The 13,234-nt window shown below is 28.8% G+C and overlaps 1 protein-coding gene across 1 annotated transcript in view; it reads right to left on the bottom strand.

Annotated features, from left to right (window-relative positions):
- Window positions 1–390: 390 nt before the first annotated feature.
- LOC118193210 (uncharacterized) overlaps window positions 391–13,234 on the bottom strand; it is an 85,174-nt gene continuing 72,330 nt past the window's right edge. The window contains exon 8 of the mRNA XM_085808573.1: window positions 391–2,690. Within this exon, the coding sequence (XP_085664699.1) occupies window positions 2,632–2,690 (59 nt within the window). The 3' untranslated portion in view covers window positions 391–2,631. The remainder of the gene's footprint in view (window positions 2,691–13,234) is intronic.

Genomic DNA, 13,234 nt, shown 5'->3' with positions numbered 1-13,234 from the left:
CAAAGCACAAAAGGGCACAGTTTTGGTACTCTTAAGATGAAATCTGAGAGTTTCCTTGAGGTCACCCGCCATATGTTCCTTTCTGGAAATATATAGAGTACCTACTTCCTAATGAAAAATCTAACACCAATACAATAATAAGCCAATAGGAAAGATACTTATAATTCTGAAAAAGGTGGGGGGAATTGTCAGATATTCCTAATACTTATCATAAACACAAAGTTAGTCCATGAACTTCAGATTATCAATTACCTACAACTACCATTCCCTAACAGATAAAATTATATATATATTTACATATAAAATAAACAAATGCTAATGGAAAAGCTACAGCTATACAGCTTATTTGGAGAATGCTGCTAAAGTGAAATAAAGAATAACAAAACAAAATAAAAAAATTTGATTTTATTTATAATGCAAAACATACAATGTAATTACATTTAATATACTACCCATTAACTTATGAAATGTCTTATTATCGTGCAATAACCACTTTTTTACATCATTCACAATAAACAATGCATTTGGTTTAAAGGCATCAACATTTACCAACATAACTCATATATATAAAGAGAGTATCTTAAAACTTTATATTTAATCAAAAATAAAAAGATTCAGTGCAAAAGTTATTTTAATGTAAGGAGGAAAAGAAACTTTTCATGTTCAAATATACCAAAACATATAAAACAAAATATGACTTATAATTCAAAAGGACATACTCTTAATTAATATGTAACTGATTGAAGATACAAACATTTTTTTGCATTCAATTTTTGGCCGAAGCTGCATGAATTAATGTTTTCACAGAAAACAATTAGATGGTCTACAGAAAATAAAAATAATAAAAATTTCATTCACGTTTGCTGAAGTTAATTGAGGAAGACAGTTTATATAAATCATACACACGTGCACATAAAATATCATATGAGTTTTATGGTATAATATTTTACACTGTAAGTTATCACATCAGAAGCTCAGAAATTTTTTTATAGAATTCTTGCTAAACAGCAATGTAAGACTGACATTTAGCTATAAAATGTGAACAAAAAGTACTAAAAAATCTGTTTTTTAGAATATTGAAATGTTTATGAAGCAATTAAGGTATAAATGTGTATGTTTAAATCTTCCTAAAAATATAACTATGTCTTTAAATTCAACATACACTTATAAAATAGAAATTCAAAACCTTAAAAGTATAAATTATTTTTTAGTTTGTACAAAAAATGTATATTAAATTATTTGCATAAATGAAATTAACACATCATAAAATTTTTAAATTTCAAATTTATATTTACATATTTTATAAAATCAAAACAAGTGCTCGATTACCTTACATAAGTACATTCAAATAATAACTGTTAAAAACCACCTTGTTATTAACTATTTCCCCACTGAAAACAGTTTTCATTAGAATACGACACGGGAAATAACTCTAAAAAACCTTATCACAATTCAATTCTGACATTACAATGAAATTACATTACAGAATGACCACACAAATATTTTAAATCACTCATGCAGTCATTTACACAGCTGTATTTTAATAGCTGTGCAAATATTAATCATGTCTCTTCAGAATGTCATGAACAAACATGACTTCAACTGAATTTAACATTTATTTTGAATAATTTTTAAATGCAATTCCGATATGAAATTAATCTAAATAGGCGCACAGCATAAATATCCAGTATTTATGACTTTAAATGCTATCATTTGTATTTATAAAGCAAGTATTACAAATTAAATGGCAGACAAATTTACTCACAGGCCAAAGTTCTTTTTGAATGGAATTTCTCTAGTACTTGGTGACTGCAGTTCACTATCTTTATTCTTGTAAATATCTTTGGATTTAGAATTCTTTACTTTTTGTAATAAAAGAGCATACAAATTGCCTTATTTAACAACAATCTTCAAAGACATATTGGTGTATGCAAAAATATAAATTTTAAATGTGCCAATTCTGCAAGTTTCCCTAAACAAAATACTTAACAGCAGTATTTTCCACAATATGTGAAAACAATTTTGGCACTTGCAATTTTTGTTATATGCATACAGGGTGTGACACAAAAGGTACAATACATAAGTTCTGATGTATATAGCACAAATGCGCACTCGATAGATCAAGTGAAGGATGAGCAAAGTTACAACAGCTGAAGGTTTAAATCCTAACACTTCAGTCCAATACCACAATCTTGATGCAATCCTAGGCTATTACACCTTTAATAAACTAACAGGCATAGGAGGTGTAAAACTATAAATGCATAACAAATGGAAAGGTAGCATACATATGTACATTCTTGCATTGCACCCTGTACAAAGATATCAGTAAAGGTGTAATAAAAGATTTTGCTTCTCAGTTACTGTAAATAAGGAATCTTCAGCTCACAATCACAGAAGATGCAGCTGTAATTACATTATATCATTGTCTAAAAGTAAACACCACCAGAAATAACTGCTACCACAGTGCACAGCAGTTTTTGCAATTAACAATCCAAATGACCATTTAAATATACCCTTTATTTCATTCACTTGAAACAGTGACAATTTCCATAAAAATGGCAGGATGAAGTCAGGGTTTCAGTTAAATGTGAAGAGACCAGTCAATATTCTTATCTCAGACTCGAGAAAATACTAATGATCACGGCGAACTCTCTTCTTCTTTTTCTGATCTTTTGCCTCTGGATAGAGACCTAACAAAAAATTTCAGAAATAAAGGAAAATGAAGATGAGCAAGTGGTTCTGAATGGAAACTATAAAATGAAAAGTATTCACAAAAATGTAATTTCGGGAATAAAAATACTGCATAAAAAACCTTTTAACTAAAGTAATATTAAAAAATCTACATAATATAAGCAATTTCCAAAGCTTGAATAAAAATTCACCATAAAAAACATGTGGCATTAATAAACTAAATGCAGTTACTTATTAAACATGATGTACATTGTAAAAAAAATGAATTAAAATTTTCAACTTTGTATATATATATATATCCCATTCTTAGATAAAAGTATAAATTTTTGAAACACTTACAATTAATTTTTAAAAACTAGAAGCTTTACAAAAAGATAGAGGAAAACATCTCCCAAAATATATGTCTATGCAAAAGGAACTTATGTAAAATATAAAAAATCCAGCTTTCAAATAATTAATAGCCCTTTAAATCCAGTCTTCATTCTAAAAATAACAGAGCAATAAATTTTCTAAACGAAAGAGATCCGTCATTTAATCTGTATTGTGCACTAATTGACGAAGTCTGAACTCAACACTTCTACATTAAACTGCCATGTGGTCTGAAATGGAATTCGGTAGGTCATCCCTTCTGCTGCTTTCCACTAAGCCACTAGCTACACAAAGTTTCCTTTCCTAAATTTGTCCATTGTTTAAGATGTAAGCTGAACAAAATTATGGGGCGCATAGTGCACCCGCAGTGATAATGTACATTATCGAAAAAATTAAATTGTGTGGAATTTAGGCCATGTCTGCAAGATTTTGGTTTATGCTTCCATCATTCTAACTGTGCAACAAAGTCTTCAAGTTAAGATGAAGTCCTCTCCAACGCCAATCTGTTGCAACTCTTGTTAAGTCATCTTATTTCATCTAATAATGCTGTCTTATTTTACTAATAATACAGTTATCATATAATAGAACAGTTTTATCACAATAAAATGATGCAGCCTGCACTCAACCTTCTGCGGGATGATCCCTGCTTGACTCAGCATTGGTTATGGAATTAAACTATGCATTAGAAGTGCTCAGTTGTGTCATAATATCAAGAAAAAAAATATATTGTTTTCCTCCACGTTTCCAGTGCTTGGACTTGTAATCTACCTCTACTTTATAACTAGTGATCAAATGTTGGCAGTAAAAAGAAAATATCCATCTAAATATATTACCAAGTGTTTCAAGGTTTCTGTGTTGATGTTTGGTCTACATCCGTTTTGACTGCACAACATTGATCTTCATGCTAACGTTTATTCCCCAGCTCTTTTATCGGCTACATTAAATGATGTTCTTTTCAGCGGTTCAAATAATAAGAATTAGCTATGAATTATTTTAAAGTGATACATGCCTGAAATTATGTTGATTTACAAAAGAAAAAATATTGTTAAAAAATAACTCAATATTTCCAATACAATTTTTAATTTACAAATTTTGACAACTTATTTAATGTTATTTTGAAAATGATGCATCCTAAACGTTTTTCATTACCATCAGGTGAGGGATTTTTAATTAAGTACTGCTTTGAAATTTTGAGATACCAAAATTTAGTCTTTCTTAATTATGTTTTATATAATTAAATAACGAATTTAAAGATTTGTGATTATTTTATTTAGAAAAGGTTATTAAAATTACTGTACTAATATTTAGAAAGAAGATTATTGTTTAAAAGAATGGTTTGGTTTGGTTTGGTTTATTGAGATTATGGCAAAGCACACCAGGGCCATCTGCCCAAGGGTAGGGATGCCTTTGTGGAGGACTTTCTAAGGGAAACCGGCTCGTATACATGTTACACATGCAAAAAACCACGAAAACGCCCATGCAGCCAGCCCGTTTGTGGGATTCGAACCTCGGACCAAACTACAAGTCTTCAGCGACTTCCACCGCTCGGCCGCTGGTAGACCTGTTTAAAAAAATTAATTTTAAGAATTCTGAATTATTTTAAAAATGAGCTATAAATGTGAAAAATGGATGAATTAAGTTTGAAAAGCTGGTACAGAAGTGTTTTGAATATAACATAGAAAATATACAATGTTTAGAATATTGAGCACAGTATGATGAATATAATAATAATAATTGCATGTAAAGAAAAGAATATGATGAGGGAGTGATGTTCAAAACAGAGACTGCTTTTTTTTTTTACCTCTGTTATTCATTCTTTTACCCTCCTCATATCAAGAAATATAAACTTTGAAGGCACCCACTTTATAATTTTTTCATGTAATTATATATATATATATATAAATGGAGTGTGTCAATTTTTTTTTAATAAATGGAATGTATGGTGCAGTTTAAAAAGGCCAGTTACCTTTAAACAAGGTAGGGAGGCCTTTATAAGCGACCCTTAACCGCTCATGATATTACACAAGTCAGTTCTAAGTGGTTTTGCCTAATAGATGGAAATGTTTGAATTAGAGAAAGCTGTTGGGTTTTCTAGTTTTGTGTAAAATAAGAAAATTAAGAGACATAACAATAAAAACCATAATTTTAGTATTATAAAATTTATGATGTTAAAATATAAGTCATAATACTGAAAATTAGTTATGTTTTGAAAATTTTGAAATTTGTTGTGATTATACAAACTAAGTAATGCATGTGCAAACTTTTTACAACTGTGATATTGTGTGTAAAGCTTTGCAAAGTCTTCCCTAAAAAAAAAAAAAACGTTATGTGGACTCTAAAACACAAAGACTTTTGGACTGAAATTTTTTTAAGAACTAAAATATTATCAAAGATTATATTTTGCAATTAGTAAGCAATTATTTGGCCAAACATTCAGGATTTGTATTTTAAAATTATTACTTTTTATTTGCTAATCCCATACAGCACACTTAGTTGCTATGATGTTGCAGTGACCTCTCAATGTTGCATTTTCTTCACATTACATTTGTGACCATGGTACAACGTTGCAGAAATGATGCATTGTGATGTGGATGTGAATGTCGTATGGATGTCACATACACATCGCAGCAAACACTTAATGTGACAACAAGAAATTCTCAGTCTTCCCCGCTCTGACCTTGCTCACGTAATTCTTTAATGGGAGGTATTCTTGCGTGCTGACCTCCCTTCCCCCAGATTCATTACTATGTGTTTCAGTATACCTTTCTAAATAAATGTTTCTTTTATTCTAATAAAGCTTGCAATTTTATTTCTTTTTTATTAAAGATATTAACAGTTTTTATTGATGTGGTACTTCGAAATCATTGAACTATATTCTGGGGTGAATGGATTCACATTCTACCGTATCTAGTGAGTCTAGAGACTGATGAAAGAGTTTATTGTTTGCATAGTGTTTGTTTGTCTTAAGGATTTTCGAGACTATTTTTTTAGTTCTGTTCACCGAACACATCGTCTGTGCTAGATTTTCAGGTAAGCACTGTTTATTGTACATTGAAGTGAATGATATTAGCAATAATTAATATGTAATAATAAAAGCATAATTTAAATGTTACGAACAAAAATACTGGCAGTAGATTAACTTTTATTTGTATTACAAAGAGTGCGAAAGCAAGGGCTATTATCAAAAGTCATCTTATTTTTGTCTCCCTTCTTAGAAATTTTATTTTAGGGAGTCAGGTTTATTTGGCAGATATAATTCACTTTTTGTTGCTTTTAATGTTAAAAGATAATGTGAAAAAAGAATTGATTTTATGCATTTTACTGCAGTACTTTCACCGTGTTCAGCTATTTTTTGAAATTATTCATGAAATAATTACTTACTTCCATGTGTGGTACTTAGCGCCACATTATAAATGATGCCATACTTCCATAACCATGTTTTAGTTATACAGAAAACGTTTTTTTAATTATTATAACTTTACACATAGAGTTATTACTTTAAAACACTGAACTTTTCTACATGTTTCCTATATGTAAATTTCTGAGATTAGTTTTAAAATTTATTATATCAGATCTTTCTTTTTGCAAACTGTGTCACACTTTTATGTATAATATATTTGTGTTGTTAAAGTAACCCAATTTCCTTATTAAGAGATTTAGTTAGAGAAAAATATTTCCTAGTTTAGGTCAAATTATTTGAATACGGCAAAACATATGAGGGCTGTCTACTTAAGATAAGGGATGCCTTTGTGGAGGACTTTCTAAGGAAAATAACTTGTATTCACTTATATATTAAGAAAAACATGAAAACCTGTGCAAAAGTATTTGCTACTTGAGAGATTAAGATTATTTATGGTATTAATTTTTTAAATAGATACATAAATTATTTAAATGATAACAATATAAAAATAAGGAAGTTACATTTCATTGTTACTTATATACGAAGGAAGTTAAAATTTCACTTGTGACAAAAGAGTATAACTTAATAGCAATTTGTCTCTAAAAGTACAAGTTACTTCATGTTATAAAGAAACCAAATTTTAAATTGTATTTTAAGAAAATTTAACCTGCTGCAGACAATTTTATAAATGTAATGAAAATTACTATAAATTGAAATGTATATTTAAGCTTCACCGATAAACTTTATTCGAAATAATAGTTTTATTTTAAATTAATATATTTCACTTCTGCAAACAAGATATTTTATTTTGTTATTACAAACTTAAAAATTACACCTAAGCCTCTAATTACGTCTAATTTAATTATCTAAGCTTATCACATCTAGTTTTGCTTTAACATATTATTTGCAGAAATAGACATTGAAAAGATACTAATTTCTGCAATTGTATTTAAAAAGCTTAGAAAAATTAAGAAAGGAATCTTTCACAAAGAAATTAAAAAATTTCATTGTGATAACTTGGAAATTCGCATATTATAAATCCCTGATGAATTAAAGTCTTTGCCAAACAGGGGAAGAAAAACTGATATTAAGGTAAAATATAACTTCATGGAATTCTTTTATTTGGGACAGACTTCAGTTCTTTGCTGCATTTAAATAAACAAATAAATTTGTTTGGAAATTTTATAACAGAAAGCCAATTCCTCGAGAGTCAATCGAAGGTTCTGAAAATTCCGTATTATTGCACTGCATTATATTGTAGGACAAACAAATATTTCTTTTAATGTAAGAGGAGTTTTATATTTTCGTTATTTTTAAATTTTAACAAAAGTTGTAAAGTTATTCCTACAAAATTAAGTAGTGGAATTACTTTTATTTTCATAAATACAGCCAATTTCAATTTGAACTTAAATAAATAACTGAAATTCAGTTTTAATTAATTGCGTAGTTAAAACGAAAGGCATAAACGTATTTTCATATTTCATTTTGCATTGTGTTTTCATTTTTTTATTTTAAAGAAATCAAATAATCTATTTCTCTTCAGTTAAAAGTATACTAAGGAAACTTTTTGGAAGTTTTCTCTTCAGTTAAAAGTCTAGTAAAAAAACTATAACATCATTGCTAAAACATGTATTGATGCCTTTTTGACATTTTAACAGTTTGAAATCATTTCTGATTTCAATAAAGAAATCAAATGAAAACTTTAAAGAAAGTCCAGTTTCAAGAAAAATGAAGTACATTAAAGAAAGTAAAGCATCAGGGCCTTATCATCAGATTTTAATATCCGAAACTAATCTCATAACTGCTTCTAATAAACATTTTTATTACGTTCCAAATTCTTATACATACAGTATATGTGTCCCATTATTTTCAAATGCCTGATTTACGCAAAAATGGTATGGCTCTGTATTGTACAGATTCATTCAGATTAAATTAATAACTTTTTGAAAGTATGCATTGTAACACATATCTTCATATTATTTAAGTTAAATAAAAAACTGAATCGTGTTTATATTAAAGGAGATGGATAGCAAGAATGCATATATTTCATGTCACCTCATATTTACATCAAAACACATTTTCTGAATACTCATCTTTGCTCTGAAAAATTGTATTTAAATAATTCCAAATGCCTTTACTTCATTGTTTGTTTGTAGAAACTTGTGGATAGCAAAAAATCTTTATTGATTTTTCTTGTGCTTCTATAAAGTTCACGCATCTCTGGTATTTTTATTGTTGATAATCGCTTCATTCTTAATAATAATTTTTAAATTTATTTTCAATTATTATATATTAATTATTACTGCTATCATTCAAATCAGTATACAATAAGTGTTTACTCCCCATATATGTTGATTAAATAAAGGAGCTTGTGTACTTTAATGCATAAACAGCCGAGTTTCATTCAGTTTACCGTATGAGCTACAAATAATATTTAAGCATTGCTGTGAAGGTCATAGTATACTGTATATTCTCAGAAGTGAGTAATACAGATTTTCCATAATTAATATCTAATATTATAATTAATATGTAATAATAATGAACTGGAATAATTAATTCATGCAAATTTGTTATGCTTTTGCATAATACTCTATTTGTTAAGAGAACAGAAAAACGTGTTTAGGAAATAATGAAATATTTAAAACAAATGATTCACATTAATTATCAAATGAAACAAATTATACGATATTTTTACCGTAATACAATTATTTAAATATTGAAGCTGTGCAGTGTAAGGCAATTATTTTAAATTTATAGCTTAAAAATCTCATAAAATTGTAATTTGTCAATGGAGTAATAATGGTGAAAGAGAATTCCCATTTTGTATAACTAATATAACTAAGTATAAATATTTATTTCCTGTAATTTAGTTTCCATACCACGTTTCCCAGCTCCTGATTTTTGTACCCATAACTTTGTTCAGTATTATAGATTAAGCAACAAGCTAATTTGGAAACGAAGATTGTAGTTAACTAATTTGATTGTGTTGATTTATAAAAGCTTTTAATTCAAAACAAAACACTTTGTTATATAACAAGACAATAAAATTGGTAAATGTCCTATAAAATATAGTACCAAAACGGTTTTTCTTTCATCCAGTTATCAAAATAATTTAGCTCTTTTTCTGGAAGGAAAGCAATTAAAGAAAAAAGAAATGGAGAGCAGGAAACAGTATTAAAAGCTAAACTGTTCAAAAAAAAATATTTCAAGCCAAATAGAATTTTTTTACAGTATTTCTGTTTAGAACGAGGGGAAAAAAGGTATTAAGAAATGTAGTTATTATAAACATTGCAAGCCAAAGAATATTTTTTTGAAATATTTCTATTTTGAAAGAAGGGGGGAGAGAAGGTGTTAAATTAAGAAATAAAATTAAATTTTTAATAAGTTATAATAAGAACTCAGATTTTTAATACAAATTAGAAATTTTGGAAAAAATATGAATTGTCTTTAAATATTAAATTCTGAAGAATGAATGAAAGTAAAAGAATTAAAGTAAAATGTAGCTTCTGGACAGCTTATACTCAAAAGTATTAGCAATTTAATACGGTTAAAAATGACCATAGATCACTTTTGCATCATATATATATATATATAGTATACATTCTGCATTTTCTGTATACTCTATTTTATACAGATATGTTATAAACATAAATGGATTACAGTTATATAACCTTAATAGAATGAGATACAACCTCAGTAAGATGAGGAAATTTCAAATGATTATATTGGATATTTTCAATTATTTAAAAATTTAGAATATTACAGAAGTATTTTAATACCTTGAAAAGTATAATACCTTACTGGATCATTAAAACATTGCTGTAGTTACCTGTTCTCTAAAATAGGAGTTCATCACTCTAACCATTTAGAAAGTAATCCACTGTTGCATGACATCCATTTGCATCTTTAGTGACATTATATTCATGGCACTTTATTATGCTGCATTCATGTCACTCTATGGCTTTATATTAATTTGGAATGAGTTGTTACATGAATGTCGCAGTGTGACTTCACAGCAATATTGCAGTGTAACTTCACAACAAAGTCGCAGTGTGACTTCCCAGCAATGTCGCAACATGACTTCACATCAAAGTCCCAATCTAATTTCACATCAACGTCGCAATGTCAAGTCGCAAAAAGTGGACATTAAGCCATTCCTACAATATTACTGCAACACTGAGGTCATCACAATGCGACACGTTTGCAATGTTACAACGAAGTGCCGTGCTGTTGGAGATGCTTTAAAGCTTTATCTCTAATTTTTTTTTTCTTCAACCAGCTCTTTTTCTTCTTGAAGGGGAGGGGGAATATGTAAAATATAAAATCTAGCTTTCAAATAATAAATAACCCTTTAACTCCTGTCTTCATTCTCAAAATAACAGAGCAATAAATTTTCTAAACGACGGTTCATTTAATCCGCAATACAGATTAAATGAACCATTTGTCATTTAATCTGTATTGCATACTAATCTATGAAGTCTGAACTCAACACCTCTGCATTAAACTGTCATGTGATCTGAAATTGAATTTGGTATAAAAAGGTCAACTGCATCGCAGTTCCTTCTCTTTGCTCGTCCCTTCTGCTGCTTCCACTGCATCGCAATTCCTTCTCTTTGCTCGTCCCTTCTGCTGCTTTCCACTGCGCCACTAGCTACGCAAAGTTTCCTTTCTAAATTTGTCCATTGTTTAAGACGTAAGCTGAACAAAATTATGGGGTGCATAGCGCACCCGCAGTGATAATGTGCATTATCGAAAAAGTAAAATCGTGTGGAATTTAGGCCATGTCTGCAAGCTTTTTGATTTACGCATCCATTGTTCTAGCTACGCAACAGTCTTCAAGTTAAGACACAGTCCTCTCCAATGCCAATCTGTTGTAACTCTCACTAAGTCATCTTATTTTTTCTAATAATGCTGTCTTATTTTACTAATAATGCAGTTATCAAATGGATAATAACACAGTTATCAAATAGATAATAACACAGTTATCATATAATGGACCAGTTTTATTACATACACACATATATAAATCACATTCTTAGATAAAAGCATAAAATTTTGAAACATAATGAATTTTTAAAAACTAGAAACTGTACAAAAAGATAGAGGAAAACATCTCCAAAAACATCTAGCTACACAAAAGAAACTTTATAAAATACATACTAATATGAAACATGAAATAAGACACATTACCTAATCCATAGTTTTCTAACCTCAAGTAATTTAACCTCATTGTCCCCTATTTTAAGTTTTATTATGCTTAACACCCCTTACCTTGCAACATGATACAGATGCCCTTTAAGAGTAATATGAACACACTGACTGGACACACATTGAAATCTACATACAGTCATTGCACTTGATTGATTCATTAATTAAAATGTAACACCAAACTCAGAAAGAGATTAGTAATGATTAATGATGTCTTAATCCCCTTTGTTGAAAAATAAGAATGTCCTGCTTAATATAATTTCACGATCAGTCCTCTGTGTCTGAAACTGGTTAAAACATTCATAGTAATGGCCATGAGAAAAAATGCACAGATTTTTGCTATGACTATATTAAAACAAAATTTAACACACACAACTCAAACCAACACGTATAAAAGCTTAATTGGCATGATTTGGAGCAACTCTTATAAAGATGCATAATTAATGTTTGTATAATCAAGTGAATATTTAAGAATCTTTTTAAAAATGTATTCTTACTGTCCACTTGCTCCAATACTCCCTATAAATACTACCTCCAGAGCAAAGTTCTCCTACCTCTCCATAGACTCCAACCTTCAGCAAACCTTGTCAGTAGTCAACGCGCGAACGACATTTTTACAACTTTGAAAATGTGCGCGTAGTGTATGTTGTAATTAACCATTCATTAATTTTAAATTAATAATTAATTGTAATCAATTTTATTACATTTAAAATCCATATACATATAAAACTGAATAATTAAAAATATACCTTGTAAATTATATGCACATTTAATTAGAAATTTTCTTTTAACTCCTCAAGCATTCACTAATAAAAAGTACTTCAAATCACTACTAATCATAGAAAAAATCAGAAGCTATAAATCATATCTTTATTCTGGATATGATTTCTACAGGGAAATAAAATTTAAATAACCAAGAATAATACATATAAGTATTAAACAAAATACGCATAATTTATGAATGCAAAGATTTATATGTAGCATGCTTAGCAAGCTTAAGTTCTGATTTTGAGAATTTTTTTTATAACACAGTTCTTCATTTGCCTGCATATTTATTTTTTCAATCAAAACTGCTTCAAGAGTTTTAAGACCTAAATTTGGTCGAAATTCCGTCTGATTTTTTTTAACAATAGAAAAAATTCTTTCGTAAGCTGCATTTGAATGACGTATTATTAAGACAGCAAGCATTACAGAAGGCAATACTTTGTATTTAATACACCCATTCATATTTTTTAATTTGGCAATTTCTCCCCATGCTATATCAATACGCAAATCTACAATTTCTTTCAAATCATCTACTTGATACATGGAAAATTCAATTTCTACTTGATTAAGACATTTTTCATCAATAATGGATGGAAAAGTATTCATCAAGTAAAGAACAGATGAAAATGAGACTTCAGTTCTCAAGTTGATGTCAGCAACTTCAGCATGTTTTAGAAATGGATCACTCAGTGGAAATTTATCAATTATATATGAACATGCAGTTACAAAAAAAGCTCGCACAAAATTGAAAAATGATTTCACTTCACTGTCATTCAACTTGGCATTTTTTAAATATAGTCT

The sequence above is a fragment of the Stegodyphus dumicola genome, chromosome X1 (genome assembly GCF_044657685.1).
Source record: "Stegodyphus dumicola isolate Sdum_Otavi_A_Nest chromosome X1, ASM4465768v1".
NCBI classification, from domain to species: Eukaryota; Metazoa; Arthropoda; class Arachnida; order Araneae; family Eresidae; genus Stegodyphus; species Stegodyphus dumicola.
This window is presented reverse-complemented; position numbering and strand designations above follow the sequence as displayed.